Source organism: Brassica napus, chromosome C2, assembly GCF_020379485.1.
Source record: "Brassica napus cultivar Da-Ae chromosome C2, Da-Ae, whole genome shotgun sequence".
Lineage (NCBI taxonomy): Eukaryota > Viridiplantae > Streptophyta > Magnoliopsida > Brassicales > Brassicaceae > Brassica > Brassica napus.
In genome coordinates, this window is record NC_063445.1 from 1,170,999 (window position 1) to 1,189,481 (window position 18,483).

The 18,483-nt window shown below is 34.1% G+C and overlaps 3 protein-coding genes across 5 annotated transcripts; 1 reads left to right on the top strand and 2 right to left on the bottom strand.

The window, feature by feature from the left end:
• The first annotated feature begins 213 nt into the window (after positions 1 to 213).
• Positions 214 to 3,305, top strand: LOC106380348 (flavanone 3-dioxygenase 3-like). Of its 2 annotated transcripts, none has more exons than XM_048746713.1 (4): positions 214 to 1,136; positions 1,469 to 1,716; positions 2,159 to 2,474; positions 2,668 to 3,305. In XM_048746713.1, exons 1-4 carry the CDS (start codon positions 891 to 893, stop codon positions 2,941 to 2,943), a joined length of 1,086 nt encoding a protein of 361 aa, XP_048602670.1. In that variant the 5' UTR covers positions 214 to 890; the 3' UTR covers positions 2,944 to 3,305. The 2 variants fall into 2 exon arrangements, with proteins under 2 accessions (XP_048602670.1, XP_048602671.1); XM_048746714.1 differs by having other exon boundaries at positions 223 to 1,136; positions 1,493 to 1,716; positions 2,668 to 3,251.
• Positions 3,306 to 4,119: 814 nt separating this feature from the next.
• Positions 4,120 to 5,713, bottom strand: LOC111202506 (oleosin-B6-like). The gene is made up of 2 exons (XM_022695330.2): positions 5,200 to 5,713; positions 4,120 to 4,805 (listed from the first exon to the last, which is right to left on the bottom strand). Exons 1-2 carry the CDS (start codon positions 5,472 to 5,474, stop codon positions 4,454 to 4,456), a joined length of 627 nt encoding a protein of 208 aa, XP_022551051.2. The 5' UTR covers positions 5,475 to 5,713; the 3' UTR covers positions 4,120 to 4,453.
• A 3,975-nt stretch (positions 5,714 to 9,688) lies between these two features.
• On the bottom strand, positions 9,689 to 17,769 carry LOC106422656 (hornerin-like). 2 transcript variants are annotated; one of them, XM_048746716.1, is made up of 3 exons: positions 16,973 to 17,767; positions 16,549 to 16,649; positions 9,689 to 16,500 (listed from the first exon to the last, which is right to left on the bottom strand). In XM_048746716.1, exons 1-3 carry the CDS (start codon positions 17,386 to 17,388, stop codon positions 9,953 to 9,955), a joined length of 7,065 nt encoding a protein of 2,354 aa, XP_048602673.1. In that variant the 5' UTR covers positions 17,389 to 17,767; the 3' UTR covers positions 9,689 to 9,952. The 2 variants fall into 2 exon arrangements, with proteins under 2 accessions (XP_048602673.1, XP_048602672.1); XM_048746715.1 differs by having other exon boundaries at positions 9,689 to 16,649; positions 16,973 to 17,769.
• Positions 17,770 to 18,483: the final 714 nt, after the last annotated feature.

Below are 18,483 nucleotides of genomic sequence, written 5' to 3' on the forward strand. Positions count from 1 at the left end.
TAAAAAATATCTTAAATTTTGAAGTTTACAATTTATAATTATTACTTAATAGAAATGCATTAAAATGTAAAATAATGTATTTTTAAACAATTAGTTTTCTATATAATGTATTTTTTTTTGAAACAGAAGAAATATTAGTTAGCATTTTTTGTAAATTACTTTTAATGATTCACGAAATTTCATGTGTATGATATCATTGTCCTTTTGATGTTTGTGACATCAGACAAGTTATTATTTATGTATTAAAAGTTTCTAGATTCATAAAGTTAATTATTGGAATAATGAAATATAGTTTCCCCTTGCATGAAGGAACCGGAGCAATACTTTATTTTTTCGGAGCAATACATTTTACTATAACTAATCATTTTCATCAGCAAACAATCCATACAAATTCATATCGATATGTTGGATTTATCTATATATCCACAAGAGTGATCAACGTATTTATGAAAGCTTAAAATCCGGACAAGAGGATGCTTTTTTGCGGAAAGTTTTTCTTTGTTCTTTTGTATATGGTACAACGAATGGGACTGAAAACATCCATTAAATAATTCCTATATGTTTATACTATACCCCAACATCTCATTAATATCCCCCCGTCATATATGTACTTGGTCACTCTTATCTATTCCTTACAACCTATGTATGTTCATTATGCTATCGTTGTTCTCATTAACATTTGACAGTTACACATGATCTTGATCATCCCGAAAGCGGACAATAATAGTTTAGAATTCGACCGTCAAATTTCCATTGCAACTCCGAATGTCATTACTCATTGTTAGACGGTTTAAACCCATATATATAGAAGAATCACTCGCATTTTCATTTTTCAGTTCTCCATATCACAACAGTAAACGATTTCTTAAAACTCGTTTCAAACATCAACAATGGAAAATGAGAAAGGTGCGAGTTCAAGTACATTCAAAATGGGCAATTCTGCACAAGAGAGGAGTTTGCCGTATGTGCCTGATTGTTACGCTGTCCCGCCTTCATACGAGCCACGTGATGCGCTCGACTCAAAATCTGAAAGCGTACCCACGATCGATATTTCTCGCTTGAAAGGCAGCGATGATGAGCGTCGAGGGGTTATTCAAGAAATAAGATTGGCATGTCAATCTTTCGGGTTTTTTCAAGTAAGTATTTTATATATAATAAGATAATATTTGTAATTTCATAGAATTTGAGATTAAATCTTTTCCGGAATCTTTTTTTGTCAAAATAATATTTTCTTGTAGTTTATCAGTTATATTGCGCCCATTGGCTATTGGCTAGCCAGCATAGCTTTTGTCATTATATATTCTATTTAAAGCCAGGTTATATATATGAGCCTTTCTTTTGCTTAAATATATATAATAATAGATGAGCTTAGTCGGTCAAAATATCAGCTCTCTTTAGTCATTTTAGTTTCAACACGTGACAAGTGACGTTACTGTCATGTTTTCTTTGGCTCGCTAAATATTTATAGATAGTGAACCACGGAATTGACCAGAGCATACTGGACGATGCATTGGCGGTTGCGAAAGGTTTCTTCGAGCTGCCGGCGAAAGAGAAAAATAAATTTATGTCGAACGATGTGTATGCACCAGTTAGGTACACTACGAGTCTAAAGGACGGTTTGGACAAGACCCAATTTTGGAGGATATTTCTAAAGCACTATGCACATCCTCTCCATCGTTGGATTCACCTCTGGCCTCAAAACCCACCTGAGTACAGGTATTATTATATATTTGCGTACGTATTCATGATATATCATGTTTATTTATACAGTCCATATATGTCAGTATGTCACTGATTAGGTCATTGCATCTATAAAAGTAAAACAATGTAGAGTTCTGCTTTCATGTAGCGGCGCCTTTTGTTCCTTTTCTTGTTGACATAATGGACTTTATCAACTGGACCGCTCTAGCTTTAGCAAGGTTGATAAAGACCATCAATCTTTTTCTATTTGTTATTTTATTCATTTCTATTTTTTGTAAACTATTCATTTCTGTTTTTCTAAGTAAATTTTTTTTTTGTTGAAAGAATGTTAAATTTTATTCAAATAAGAAAAAAACTTTTTACAGAGTTTCACTGCTACATTTCTACATTTCTAAGTAAATTAAATATAATTTCATATGTGTTTGTTTATGTGAATATACACGTTTGCGTATATTAGGGAAAGAATAGGAAAGTTTTGCGAGGAGGTGAGGATTCTATCTCTCGAGATAATGGGAGCAATAACGGAGAGCCTAGGACTAGGAAGAGACTACCTGTCGTCTCGGATGGACGAAAACGGCATGCAAGTCATGGCCGTTAACTGTTATCCACCGTGTCCGGACCCTAAGACGGCGCTAGGACTGCCGCCACATTCAGACTACAGTTGCATCACCATCCTTCTACAGAACTTGACCGGTCTCGAGATCTTTGATCTGACGGCTCACGATGGCTCGGGCCGCTGGGTTCATGTCCCAGAAGTCAAAGGTGTACTCAAGGTACGTTCCACCTGTTTCGGATAAGATATAAACGGGAAGAAATCACGTTAATTATGTATTAACCGACGTCCCGGTATATGTTTTACACTAGTTTCGGTTTAAACCTAAAACCATATATATTAACCAGACTATATTTATTTATTTTATTGGTTTGTTAATAATTCAACTCTATCTATATCCATTTTTGTTATAGGTCCATATTGGTGACCATGTCGAGGTGCTAAGCAATGGATTATACAAGAGCGTCATTCATAAAGTTACTCTGAACGAAGAGAAGACGAGAATCTCCCTCGCGAGCTTGCATAGCTTGGGTATGGACGATAAGATGAGCGTACCGTGCCAGTTGGTTAACGATGAAAACCCGGTTCGGTATAGAGAGAGCAGTTTTAATGATTTTCTTGGTTTTCTTGTCAAGAATGACATCTCTCAAGGGGATAGGTTCATTGACACTCTTAGAATCAAGGACTGATCGAGTTCTAACACGTACGTGGTCAATGGTTAATGGTGTAAGAGTAATATTTCATCAGCTTTAGTGTATGACCACCTATAATTATAAAGAATTTTCTCCATAAAATAGTACCATTTTGAAACTAGCGACACAAAACTAGGAAAAAAACCTATTTCAACATGAACTTTACCCGTCCACTCAAATAATAACTTCTTTCTTCGCTACCTTTAGTATTCGGATAAACACTCGGAGTACATAGGTGAGAAAGGAGCGCTTTTCTAAGCTCAGCAAGACCGAATGGAATTCAAGTATATGGTGTGCATATTCCTTCCCGAACTTTGTAATAATGCGTATTACATACTGAACTAAATAAAAATTTAAATATACTACATGAACATCAATGTATCGTGCCTTTTCATTACCGAACTTTTAGTAGTGCATATTTCATACCGAACTAAACAAAAATTCAAAAATACTACATGAACTTTTAAAATCGTGCTTCTGTATATATTTATCGTCAAAGGTGTTAATCATTCGTTAATTTATAAAAACGACATTATTTTGGATGAACTCTGTAAAATTAAAAATTAAAAATACTACATGAACTCTCAAAATCGTGCTTATATATATTGACCGTCAAAGGTGTTAGTTATCCATTAGTTTATCAAAACGCGTTATCTTGGATAAATTCTGTAAAGTTAAAATTTATTTTTTGGGAGACTCAAACTCTCACACTGGTGGACAAGGATAAAGTAAATATTTGAATAAAAAATAAATAATTTAAACTTATAAAATAATAATTTTAAAAGGTAAATTTAAAAACATAAGTAATTATATATAGATTTATTTGATAAAACTAAAACAATAAAAATTTGATAACATTTATTTGATTAAACTAAAATATATATATATATATATAAGTTAATGTTTACACAATTTATACAAGAACATTATTTTGGTTTATAGATGTTATCCAAAATGACGTGGTTTTGATAAATTAACGGATGACTAACACTTTTCGGTATAGAATATGCATTACTAAAAGTTCGGAAATGAAAAGGCAGGCACGATACATTAAAGTTCATATAGTATATTTGAATTTCTGCGTAGTCCAATATGGAATATGCACTACTACAAAGTTCAGAAAGAAATTAGCACTACTGGCAAAGTTCATGTTGAAATAGATCTTTTTTCCCACAAAACTAACACATGATACTACACAAAACTATCAACCAACAATTCCAAACCGATTTGTTGATTAATAAAAAGTCGATTTCTTCTTCTCCACAGCCTCACGCAAAATCTACTACAAATCGTTACATCTTTTGGAGACAAAATGCAATTACATATTTTTTTCCATTAACTTTATATCACAGTCTTTTACTTTTATTCAACATTACGTAGGCTTGTTTTCTTTTGTTTCTGAGTCATAAATCATTAATTAATTTTTCTTTTATTTTAATAAATCATTAATTTACACGCAATTAATTTACGTATGCTACAGCATGCTGGAACAGCTCGAACAATGTTTCTACCACGCAGGTGGTGCAGCTCCAGCCGCAGGTGCAGCAGGAGCAGCAGCAGGTGCAGCAGGAGCAGCAGCAGGTGCCGCAGGTGCAGGAGCAGCAGCAGGTGCCGCAGGTGCAGCTTCAGCAACAGGTGCAGCAGGAGCAGCAGCAGGTGCAGCAGCCGCTGGTAATGGGATTGTTCCAGAAAAAGTTCGACTACCCCAAGTCACAGTCCATTTAATTCCACCTCCCGATTTATTATCGAATGTTCCAGTATATGTTTTTCCTAACACCGATCCCTCGAATTGACCTGAATATGTTACCAAATTCAACGGTGTTGGGGATGAAAAAAGCAACGAAGTTCCTCCCGCAGGCCTACCACACACACACACAGGTTTTGAAGAAAAAGACAAATAATCAGTTAACTATAAATAGAGGTAATAACAACAATAAAGTGTAACTAGGTCCAAAAGAGGTAGCATATAAAAAGAATCATAGACAAAGGAGAGTAAGTGTGTGTTCAAAAAAAAGATAGAGAGTAAGAGATTAAAACAAGTCAACTAAAATTGTCGAAACGTTTTAGAAAGAGATATTTGGCGAGCTTATCGAGCTCAAAATTGAGAAATCACAAGCTACGATCGCCTAATTATAATGTGTGACTTCTAATTAGTAAATATTTATTAAATCTGACATCCAAAACCTTGGCACGTATATGAATAAAATACGAGCAAAATCTTGAGTGATTTCAAAAGAATTTCTTCAATAGTACTTAATGAGTCTCATGATGAGTCCAATGGCGCTCAGTCCGAGGCTGGTACCGGCCGCAAGCCCGGAGGCTAGGAGAGTAGTGGATATAGTCGCGGGTACGAGAATCGGGCTGAATATGATGAAAAGCGGTGTGGATACAACTAATGCCACGGCTGAACCAGCGAATGTTAGACCGGAAAAGGCTAAGAAGAATAAGAAGGTCGCGGAAGCAATAACAAGCTTAATAATGTCCAACAATGAGATTAGAAAAGACAACATTTTGAAAAACACGTTCATTTGGATGACTGAGAATGAGATTCGTTTTGAAGGAGTTCTTCACTCATACTTTGAGATCGGATGGTAGTGGTGGGAAGAAATGGATTTTTATGGAGTTGTGTAGTCTACATGCACAATAACGTGAGTAAATAGAGATCTATGTTGCATTATGTCACGCCACATGCCCTTCTTCGTGTGTGCGTGAGGGGAGTTGTCATGTTTTCTAGCCTATTTTCTTTCTTGCTAAAGCTCAAACATTAATTAATTGGACAATGTCTTCTCAAAATATTTTAAAGTCATGTTCAAAAATATTGACAATATATTTAACGAAATAATAATTTAAATTTAGAAGCTAATAAATATATATATATAACTATATATATATATATTTATTTATTTAATGCTTTTGAAATTATAAACAATAAATGTAAATATATTTAAAAACTGAAAAGTTTTAGACCCTAATTTCTATAATTGTTTAAAACAATCCAATCATAAACCAATTTCTCGGTTGTATGTAAACCCCCACCATTCTTTTTATTTTTAAATTCAGATTTTATTCGACCCACTGCACATGTTAAAAATGGTTATGGTGTTGTTGTGTTGCAGTCAATGTCGATGGTTGAAACACAACACACTAAACCAAGTACTTTAGAAGATATCCAAGGAGACATTCTTTACAAAAGTGCGCGACTTACGTTTTGCTATTGTAACCATACCTTTTGATACTGCCACACGAGAGACCATCTTTTTTTTTCAGATGCAGCTTTCCGAACAGATTTGGAGTAATCTAACGAAAAAATTGCTTGGTACTCAGTTCACACACCGTTGGGACAAGGTTTTAGCTCTGTTGCAGGTCAACATTCGAGATAAGACTACAACCTTCTTGTTTGGGTATGTGTTTCAATCTCTGATCCACACTATATGGCAGAAAGAAACGGCACGAGACACAATGAGCCTCCAAAAAAACAGACGACTATCATCACCTTCATTGATTGAGCTACTCTTAATCGGATCGATAATCTTCGCAGAGAGAGACGTGGGAAGCACTACCAGGCCTTTGCAATACGTACGGTGCGGCTCTAGATAAGAGTTTTGTTTCAGTTTCAAGTTAATGATTTTTTTTTTTGGTCATCAGTTAATGATTTCTTTACTTAAGAGTTTTAAAACAACAATGACACAGCTATTATGAAAATGTTTTTTTTTTAATTTGAAATTTAACATTCATTTTGAAAAATGTCTAAAGAGGAAAACATGAGACAAAACAACATTTCGCAGATTTTTTGTTTTCTGAAACACTTTACTAAAATTACTTATTATTAATAAAACATCCTCTTAATAAAATTTGGACAGGTATGAATGAATGTAGCAGAACGGTTGCTTGGCGTAACGATCACGCCGGACTAGGAAGACCCTATCACCACTCTACTGCAGTCGGATCAGAACAGACTGGACACAGTCCTTCTCCGACAAGTGTTTCAGACTTCCATCTATGTTCTATGGAAGGAAAGGAACTTAAGAAGGCATGAGTGTGCTTGCGCTTCAGTGGACATGACAACTCGGGCCATTGGGAAGCTAGTGAAGAATCATATATCTTCCCTTAAGTACGTGGGGAATCATAAACAGGAGGGCCTTCTCAGGCGATGGTTTGATGTTTACCTTTTAAAACATCTCATTCTTTCATTATTTACACTATAGGAACAAAGATCTACCATATTGTAAAATCCTCTATCTTTTTTTGGATCAATAAATTTGAAATTTCCTCAAAAAAAAAAAATTGGACAGGTAATAACTCGCGATCTAAAAAGAGTGAGAATTTTTATAAAATATTTATTTAGTAACTAATTTTAAATAATTTTTTAAAAATAGCAAAAATATTTAAAATATATTTAATAATTTGATAAAATTAAAACTGTAAAATATTTAATTTTTATCAATTCAAGCATGCTACATATTTATAAAAATTCAAAACTAAAATATTTACTTTTACAAGGTATATAGATTAATTTTAAAAATATTAATATATATATATATGTGTATTTAAACCAGAAAATATATTAATTGAAATTTTGTACTTATATGATTTTATCATCATTTGTATCTTGTTATAAAAAATCTTACACTATTGATCACAAAATTTTCAGTGTAAAATTTTAGCTGTTTTAGTAGTTTATAGTCATTTTAAAAAAATTTAAAATATAAAATATACAAAAATATATTTTTATTATACTGCTATTTTTTAATTTATTTTCATAATATAATTCTTTTTAAATGATAGAGGGTATACAAATTGTTATTAAATCTTTATTTTGCAAAATCATTAATTGTCATATATATAAATCAATCATATCAAGTAATCCTATAGCTTTATTTAATGAAAAAGGAAAAAAAAATTGTTTTGGTATGTTACTACTTAATTTTATGGATAGTTTAATAAGAAACATAATATTTCCTTCATTTCATATTAAGTGTCGTTGTAAAGTAAAAGTTTTGTTACAAAAGAAGTGTCGTTTTAGAATTTTAACGTAATTTTTTTAACTCTATTTTTCTGTTTATTTTTCTATTAGTTTTGAAATATGGTTACGTGTATATATAGTGCCCTCTTTATATGTAAAATATACAAAACTAAATAATTGTTTTAATCTATGTGGACAAATCTAAAATGATACTTAAAATGAAATGGAGGCAAAAAATGCTTAGATGGACCAAATAATAATTACAATTATAGTAATTATTCTAGTTATTTAAATATATTATCTAAGGATTATAAGAACCACACATATAAAACTAATTGCCAACAACCACACATGTAAATTAAGGTTTTAAGTTTAACAGTAACAACTTATTAAGCGATACAGAACAAATGAAGTAAATAGTCCGGTCTAATTTAAATGCGGTTTGTAAAAAAAGTTGCATAATGAAATTTTTATAAACTAGGCAATACATAATAGTATGGTGCACTTATAGTTAATATAATATATAAACTTGTAAAACTTAAATTTTATAAAATAGTTTTTTTGAATTTTAAAATAAAATATTCAATTATTTTAAACTAAATCGCCCTTGAAATGAAGCTTCTTCCTTTATATGTGGTTTATAAAATTTGTGCACAATTTGGTTTCACACCTGGTTTTTGTTTAATTACCTTTATAAATAGTAAAACGTAAAAATTATGTATAAATGTTGAATAAAAAATGGTGTGCATGTTGAAACGCCAATTCTACAGAAAACATCAAACATAAAAAGATCTAATTCTAGAGGAAAATGTGAAAAGAACAAGACATTCGACTATTCTCATTTCCCGTCGCGGATTCTGAATATTGTTTGCAGATAAACTTAGTCAACCACTTTTAAAGATCAAATATTTGAGTTTATTTTGACATTAGATTTCAAGATATTTTATCAGCATGAGCTACTTGAATAGTTTGTTTTTAATATATTATTAACTATTGTTTTGCTAGAACTCTAGTTATGTTTTAAGGGTTTTGCCTTATCAAAGTCATACTAAAACAGTTTGATTTGATTAAATGATTAAATGTTGCAATTCATTCTAGAGAGAATGCATTAGCAGAATTCCTTGAAAATATTTAACAAAAATATTTCATGTTTGTAAAATATAATAGAAAAATTAAAAGGGATTTTAAATGAAAATTTCTTTAAAAAATCAAGAGTTACTTATCTCCTACAAAATAATTAAATACTTAAAATATATTTATATAAAAAAATTATAATTAATATTTTTTGAATAACATTTAATTTTTTTTAAAAATCAATAAAATAACATAATAATATTATCAACAATTAATTACTGGATATTCTAGATAAACTCGATAACATATTGTTGTATTCGGGGTCCAGCCGTGGACTGAATCTCATAAAATTGGTACATCATACATCAAATAATATTATAAGTTTGGATATCATCAACTTCAAAATTTATTATGGTTTAATTATTACTTCTCATCATATTATTTTGTATGTGTTTGGACTCGAAAATGTCTTGGGCATAAATTTATTTTACTTAGATGACAATATATGAGATGCCAGATTTGCTAATATTCAATCTTTTGAATAAACTAAATGTTTACATATTATACTAAATCATAGACAATATTAGATCACAATAAGCAGTCATAACATTACATATAAACAAAAATTATTTTAAAAAGACTTACTAATAATTATTATAAATTTGTCTTGAACTAATGCATAATATATTCTAAACTATATGGATATCTCGACTAATTTTTTTTTTTATAAATTTATATTTACTCTTGTCTACATTCATTTAGATATATTTTTTATAGTTAATTGAACTTTTTCATTGTGTTAACTTCCACCATATGGTAAATCTCTATCCATCGACGAATCACATTGACAACCAAATTTATTTCTAGTATTTGGATTTAATTTTATCTATTATTTATTTGTATCTATGTGTTCATTCTTATGTCTGAGTGAACTTTTTCTACCTGATGAACTTCCATTATAGGTGAATTTCAATCACTGAATGAACGCATAGATGATTCTCCATATGATCTGCTTTCATTTTTGGATGAGCTTCTACTCATTGATGAACCATTTTGACTTTCAAACTGTTTTTCAATCTTAGATTTTCTTTCGTGTCTGAATTTTCTTTTAACCGTGAATTTACTTTTACTTCTAGGTGAAGTTCCACCACTAAATGAATTGTCTCTACTTTCATCCATATCTTTATCTTTATCTCTGCGTGAACTTTCACCGACTGATGAATTTCCACCATCTGGAGAACCTCCACTCATTGGCGAATTTCCTTTATTAGATGAATCATCATATGCTTTTCCACTTGATTTATCTTCATTGGATGAACCTCCATCAATTGATGAACCACTATTACCACTGAACTTACTTTTAGTTTTAGATTTGCTTTTATCTTTCGGGCTTTCTTTATCCATGTTTTTATTTATATCTTTAGGAGAAGTTGTACTGCTAGATACATTGTTACTGCTAGGTGAACTTTCACCTTTTGGTGAACCGCCACTTATAGGTAAACCTTCACCATCGGATGAAACATCATGTGCTTTTCCATCTGATTTCCTTTCATTTTTGGATGAACTTTTATTCTTTGATGAACCACTTATAGATTTATCGAGGATTTTGCTTTTACCTTTGTGTTTACCTCCATCCTTGGGTGAATTTACACCGCTAGAAGAATTTTCATAGCCAGGTGAATTACTACCGCTTGGTGAACTTTTACCATCGGATGAACCGCTCTTATCTTTCATTTTATTTTTAATCTTAGATTTAAGTTTATTTAAGATAGTGCTTTTACCCTTAGGTTTAACTCTATCTTTGGGTGAATTTTCACCGCTAGATGAATTTTCATGGCCAGGTGAACTTCCCCCGCTAGGTGAACCTCCACTCATCGATGAGCTTCCACCATCGGATGAACCGCTCTTACCTTTCAATTTACTTTTAATCTTTGATTTAACTTTATCTAAGATAGTATTTTTACTCTTGGGTTTACCTCCATCCTTGGGTGAACTTGCACCGCTAGATGAATTTTCTTGACCAGGTGAACTGCCACCGTTAGGTGAACCTCCACTCATCGGTGAGCTTCCACCACTAGATGGACTACTATTTCCTTTCAATTTACTTTTAATCTTGGATTTAATTTTATCTACAATAGTGTTTTTACCCTTGTCTTTACCTTTATTTTTGGGTGAACTCGCACCGCTCGATGAATTTCCACTGACAGGTGAACTTCCACCGCTTGGTGAAGTTTCACTTATTTGTGAGCTTCCGCCACCGGATGAACTACTCTTACCTTTTAGTTTACTTTTAATCTTTGATTTAACTTTATCTATGATACTTTTCTTACCCTTGTGTTTACTTACATCCTTAGTTGAACTTGCACTGCTCGATAAATTTCCACTACCAGGTGAATTTCCACTGCTTGGTGAACTTCCACCACCAGATGAACCACTCTTATCTTTTAGTTTACTTTTAATTTTGGATTTTACTTTATCAAGAATAGTGCTTTTACTCTTATTTGTACTTTCATTTTTGGATGTACTTCCACCGCCAGATGAACTTCCACTGCTAGCTGAACTTTCACCGCTTGGTGAACTTTCACCATCAGATGAACCGTTTTTACCTTTCAATTTACTTTTAATCTTTGACTTAACTTTATCTAAGAAAGTGCTTTTACCCTTAGGTTTACCTCTATTCTTGGGTGAACTTTCACCGCTAGATGAATTTCCATGGCCAGGTGCACTGCCACCGCTAGGTGAACCTCCACTCATCGGTGAACCTCCACCACCGGATGAACTGCTCTTACCTTTCAATTTACTTTTAATCTTTGATTTAACTTTATCTAAGATAGTGCTTTTACCCTTGGTTTTACCTCCATTCTTGGGTGAACTTTCACCGCTAGATGAATTTCCATGGCCAGGTGCACTACCACCGCTAGGTGAACCTCCACTCATCGGTGAGCTTCCACCATCGGATGAACCGCTCTTACCTTTCAATTTACTTTTAATCTTTGATTTAACTTTATCTAAGATATTGCTTTTACGCTTGGGTTTACCTCCATCCTTGGGTGAATTTGCACCGCTAGATGAATTTTCTTGGCCAGGTGAACTACCACCGCTTGGTGAACCTCCACTCATTGGTGAGCTTCCACCACTAGATGGACCACTCTTTCTTTTAAATTTACTTTTAATCTTGGATTTAAGTTTGTCTACAATAGTGCTTTTACCCTTGTGTTTCCCTGCATTTTTGAGTGAACTTGCACCGCCTGATGAATTTTCACTAACAGGTGAATTTCCACCGCTTGGTGAACCTTCACTCATTTGTGAGTTTTCGCTACCAGATGAACTATTCTTACCTTTTAGTTTACCTTTAATCTTTGATTTAACCTTATCTATGATACTTTTTTTAACCATGTGTTTACTTGCGTCCTTTGGTGACCTTGCACTACTCGATGAATGTCCACTACCAGGTGAATTTCCACTGCTTGGTGAACTTCCACCACCAGATGAACCACTCTTATCTTTTAGTTTACTTTTAATCTTGGATTTTAATTTATCAAGAATAGTGCTTTTATCCTTGTGTTTAATTTTATTTTTGGGTATACTTCCACCGTCAGGTGAACTTCCACTGCTAGCTGAACTTCCACCGCTTGGTGAACTTTCAGTCATTGGTGAGCTTCCACCATCGGATGAACCGCTCTTACCTTTCAATTTACTTTTAATCTTTGATTTAACTTTATCTAAGATAGTGCTTTTACCCTTGGTTTTACCTCCATTCTTGGGCGAACTTTCACCGCTAGATGAATTTCCATGGCCAGGTGAAGTGCCACTGCTAGATGAACCTCCACTCATCGATGAGCTTCCACCATCGGATGAACCGCTCTTACCTTTCAATTTACTTTTAATCTTTGATTTAACTTTATCTAAGATAGTATTTTTACTCTTGGGTTTACCTCCATCCTTGGGTGAACTTGCACCGCTAGATGAATTTTCTTGACCAGGTGAACTGCCACCGTTAGGTGAACCTCCACTCATCGGTGAGCTTCCACCACTAGATGGACTACTATTTCCTTTCAATTTACTTTTAATATTGGATTTAATTTTATCTACAATAGTGTTTTTACCCTTGTCTTTACCTTTATTTTTGGGTGAACTCGCACCGCTCGATGAATTTCCACTGACAGGTGAACTTCCACCGCTTGGTAAAGTTTCACTTATTTGTGAGCTTCCGCCACCGGATGAACTACTCTTACCTTTTAGTTTACTTTTAATCTTTGATTTAACTTTATCTATGATATTTTTCTTACCCTTGTGTTTACTTACATCCTTAGTTGAACTTGCACTGCTCGATAAATTTCCACTACCAGGTGAATTTCCACTGCTTGGTGAACTTTCACCACCAGATGAACCACTCTTATCTTTTAGTTTACTTTTAATTTTGGATTTTACTTTATCAAGAATAGTGCTTTTACTCTTATGTTTACTTTCATTTTTGGATGTACTTCCACCGTCAGGTGAACTTCCACTGCTAGCTGAACTTTCACCGCTTGGTGAACTTTCACCATCAGATGAACCGTTTTTACCTTTCAATTTACTTTTAATCTTTGACTTAACTTTATCTAAGATAGTGCTTTTACCCTTAGGTTTACCTCCATTCTTGGGTGAACTTTCACCGCTAGATGAATTTCCATGGCTAGGTGCACTGCCACCGCTAGGTGAACCTCCACTCATCGGTGAACCTCCACCATCAGATGAACTGCTCTTACCTTTCAAATTACTTTTAATCTTTGCTTTAACTTTATCTAAGATAGTGCTTTTACCCTTGGTTTTACCTCCATTCTTGTGTGAACTTTCACCGCTAGATGAATGTCCATGGCCAGGTGCACTACCACCGCTAGGTGAACCTCCACTCATTGGTGAGCTTCCACCATCGGATGAACCGCTCTTACCTTTCAATTTACTTTTAATCTTTGATTTAACTTTATCTAAGATAGTGCTTTTACCCTTGGGTTTACCTCCATCCTTGGGTGACTTTGCACCGCTAGATGAATTTTCTTGGCTAGGTGAACTACCACCGCTTGGTGAACCTCCACTCATTGGTGAGCTTCCACCACTAGATGGACCACTCTTTCCTTTCAATTTACTTTTAATCTTGGATTTAATTTTATCTACAATAGTGCTTTTATCCTTGTGTTTTCCTGTATTTTTGGGTGAACTTGCACCGCTAGATGAATTTCTACCGCTTGGTGAACCTTCACTCATTTGTGAGCTTCCACCACCGGATGAACTATTCTTACCTTTTATTTTACCTTTAATCTTTGATTTAACCTTATCTATGATACTTTTTTTACCCTTGTGTTTACTTACATCCTTAGGTGAACTTGCACTGCTCGATGAATTTCTACTACCAGGTGAATTTCCACCGCTTGGTGAACTTCCACCCCCAGATGAACCACTCTTATCTTTTAGTTTACTTTTAATCTTGGATTTTAATTTATCAAGAATAGTACTTTTACCCTTGTGTTTACTTTCATTTTTAGGTGTATTTTCACCGCTAGGTGAACTTTCACTGCTAGCTGAACTTCTACCGCTTGGTGAACTTTCACTCATTGGTGAGCTTTCACCATCGGATGAACCGCTCTTACCTTTCAATTTACTTTTAATCTTTGATTTAACTTTATCTAAGATAGTGCTTTTACCCTTGATTTTACCTCCATTCTTGGGCGAACTTTCACCGCTAGATGAATTTCCATGGCCAGGTGAACTGCCATTGTTGGGTGAACCTCCACTCATCGGTGAGCTTCCACCATCGGATGAACCGCTCTTACCTTTCAATTTACTTTTAATCTTTGATTTAACTTTATTTAAAATAGTGCTTTTACTCTTGGGTTTACCTGCATCCTTGGGTGAACTTGCACCGCTAGATGAATTTTCTTGGCCAGGTGAACTGCTACCGCTTGGTGAACCTCCACTCTTCGATGAGCTTCCACCACTAGATGGACTATTATTTCCTTTCAATTTACTTTTAATCTTGGACTTAAGTTTATCTACAATAGTGCTTTTGCCCTTGTGTTTATTTTTATTTTTGGGTGAACTCGCACCGCTCGATAAATTTCCACTGACAGGTGAACTTTCACCGCTTGGTGAACTTTCACTCATTTGTGCGCTTCCGCCACTGGATGAACTATTTTTACCTTTTAGTTTACTTTTAATCTTTGATTTAACTTTATCTATAATACTTTTTTTACCTTTGTGTTTACTTACGTCCTTAGATGAACTTGCACTGCTCGATAAATTTCTACTACCAGGTAAATCTCCACCGCTTGGTGAACTTCCACCACCAGATAAACCACTCTTATCTTTTAGTTTACTTTTAATTTTGGATTTTAATTTATCAAGAATAGTGCTTTTACCCTTGTGTTTACTTTCATTTTTGGGTGTACTTTCACCGCCAGGTGAACTTCCACTGCTAGCTGAACTTCTACCACTTGGTGAACTTTCACTAATTGGTGAAGTTCCACCATCGGATGAACCGCTCTTATCTTTCAATTTACTTTTAATCTTTGATTTAACTTTATCTAAGATAGTGCTTTTACCCTTGGGTTTACCTCCATTCTTGGGTGAACTTTCACCGCTAGATGAATTTTCATGGCCAGGTGAAACTCCATTCATCGGTGGGCTTGCACTATTGGATGAACCACTCTTACCTTTTAATTTACTTGTGCTTTTACCTTTGGGTTTACCTCTATCCTTGGATGAACTTTCACCGCTAGATAAATTTTCTTGGCCAGGTAAACTGCCACCGCTTGGTGAACCTCGACTCATTGGTGAGCTTCCACCACTAGGTGGACCACTCTTTCCTTTCAATTTACTTTTAATCTTGGATTTAAGTTTATCTACAATAGTGCTTTTATTCTTATGTTTTCCTGTATTTTTGGGTGAACTTACACCGTTCGATGAATTTCCACTAACCGGTGAACTTCTACCGCTTGGTGAACCTTCACTCCTTTGTGAGCCTCCGCCACCGGATGAACTATTCTTACCTTTTAGTTTACCTTTAATCTTTGATTTAACTTTATCTATGATATTTTTTTTACCATTGTGTTTACTTACGTCTTTAGGTGAACTTGTATTGCTCGATGAATTTCCACTACCAGGTGAATTTTCACCGCTTGGTGAACTTTTACCACCAGATGAACCAATTTTATTTTTTAGTTTACTTTTAGTTTTAGATTTTACTTTAGTATTTTTATCCTTGTGTTTATTTTTATTTTTAGGTGTTTTTCCTCCGCCAGGTAAATTTCCACCTCCAGATGAACTTTCACCGCTTGATGAACTTTCACTCATTGGTGGATTTTTACCCGCATGTTTACTTTCATTTTTCGGTAAACTTTCACATGTACATGAATTTTCACGATTAGGTGAAATTTTATTTACTGGCGATTTTTGACCATCAGATGAATTGCCATGTGATTTTTCAGTTGATTTAATTCTATTCATAGACGAATCTCCTTTTACTGATGAACTGTTTTTCCCTTTCAATATGCTTTTAATTTTAGATTTAATTATTTTTTTCAATATATCTTTAACCAAGTGTTTACCTTCACTTCTTGATGAACTAGATCCGGTCGGTGGAGCTCCTCGTGGAGGTGGATTATGCTCGGGCTTTACTCCCATCCTATGCCTACATCACACAAATAAGTATACATTTACACGTATACATAAGATATTTCCAAAGGCAGAAAGAAAGTTCTGACGAAAGACACGTAATAAGTTAAAATTTCTTAAGAAGTAAAACAGCTATGAGAACAATAAGAATGAGGTGTAACTGATTTGTATAACTTTAAGAAGAAGAAAAATGTTGAAGTAGCATGTAAACAGAAACTTTGAAAAAAAAGAGAATTACAGAAGGAAAAGCTATATTTTCTTTTATAAGCACGTATGTGAATAATATATAAGCATAATTCTCGAGTCCATATGTCAATTCAATATTTTGATTATATTTACTTGGTGAGCCATATAATGAGAGCCACGGACGTCACTGCGAAGGCGACACCTGTGCCGAGAGTAGTGGCTATAGTGGCAGCAGGTACCAGAACCGGACTGAATATGATGAGAAGCGGTGCGGATACGGCTAATGCCACGGCTAAACCGGCGAGTATTATCCCGGCGAAGCCTATAAAGATCACGGAGGCAACGGGAGCAGCAACCACCTTGATAACCTCCAAGAGTGGGGTGAGAAACGCGAACACATTGCAACGGAAGCAATTTTCCGCTCTCTGTGATGGAGTTTGAACTAATTCGTTTTGATGTTCTTCTTCCCTCATGTGTTTCTGATTGGATGGTTGCTGTTTGGTGATGGGAAGGGAGGGGGATTTTATGAAGGAGTTGTGTAGTCTATAACGTGCAAGGTACACATGCATGCTCCATGCAAAACGATTGGAGTATGTGGAGATCTACGTTACGTCACGTCACATTTGTTTCCTTTTCATGTTTTTGGGATTTTTTTTCTTTCTTGTAAGATCGTAATTGTTTCTTCGAGTACGTTGTGTATGAAATAACAAAGCGCGAAGAAAGTTTTTTTTATATGTCATATGAACTGATCTAATTACTTGATTGAAAGATTATATTTATGGTGGACATGGATCCGATGAAATCAATATGTCTAAGCTGGGAAACAAACTTAAAGTGTTGGGAATATTTGGGATCGTTCAGAGACTATGAAAATATGTATCGGAAGTCGAGTCATGTGCAGTGAATGAGTTAGACGGTAATTATAACTAAACAGGGTTTGTTAACTACATGGTCTTTCTCTGAAAAAAAAAACTACATGGTAAGAGTATTGATATCTTTTGTTCGAAGGTTGTCAAGAATAAAACTGATGCAAGATCAAGATCAAAATGAAAATTTGATGTTTATATGTGCATTCTAGGCGTAGTAAAGTAGATTATTTCTATGAAAAAAATCCAAGAATATATATTGGTTACTGTAAATCGTACATAATATCAGGTTCATTTAAATAGCTAGGTTTGAGTTTTTAAAAGGGTTATGGTAGAGACAACAATTTCTATGTAGCAAGATTCAACATATCACATAGTGACACAACAATATCAATGTGTTTTAGTGGTTGCCGGGATAGAGTGAGTTTTTACGAAGTTATGAGATCGTACACGGTAGGGTACTCATCATGCTTATTGCTTCCATGCAATACTGGTGAGTAAATAGAGATCTAGTTTTTTTTTTTTTTGTCGGTAATTGAGATCTACGTTACGCCATGTTTGCTTCTTCTTAGTTATCTTTTTGGGGTTGTCATGTATCTGAGGGCTTTTTTCTCTTTCTTGTAAGAGCGCTTGAGATGTTTAAGAAAACCTAAGTCATGAATCAAGATTGATAGTTGTCAACATTTGCCATCATGGGAGAAATACTTATTGTGTAGCACTCGAGAGCTACCTTCTCTAACAATTCGATCACTTCCAACCATTTTGAAACAACTCATATCTTCACAAACTTTTACATAT

Bases quoted from the DNA above. Each gene is read 5' to 3' on its own strand.
- LOC106380348 (XM_048746713.1), top strand. From the start codon at position 891: ATGGAAAATGAGAAAGGTGCGAGTTCAAGTACATTCAAAATGGGCAAT. The intron at 1,137-1,468 runs GTAAGTATTTTA...AAATATTTATAG, and splicing joins AATCTTTCGGGTTTTTTCAA to ATAGTGAACCACGGAATTGA. The intron at 1,717-2,158 runs GTATTATTATAT...TGCGTATATTAG, and splicing joins CAAAACCCACCTGAGTACAG to GGAAAGAATAGGAAAGTTTT.
- LOC111202506 (XM_022695330.2), bottom strand. From the start codon at position 5,474: ATGAACGTGTTTTTCAAAATGTTGTCTTTTCTAATCTCATTGTTGGAC. The intron at 4,806-5,199 runs GTACTATTGAAG...TGTGTGTGGTAG, and splicing joins CTCATCATGAGACTCATTAA to GCCTGCGGGAGGAACTTCGT.
- LOC106422656 (XM_048746715.1), bottom strand. From the start codon at position 17,388: ATGCATGTGTACCTTGCACGTTATAGACTACACAACTCCTTCATAAAA. The intron at 16,650-16,972 runs GTAAATATAATC...TGTGTGATGTAG, and splicing joins CTCATTATATGGCTCACCAA to GCATAGGATGGGAGTAAAGC.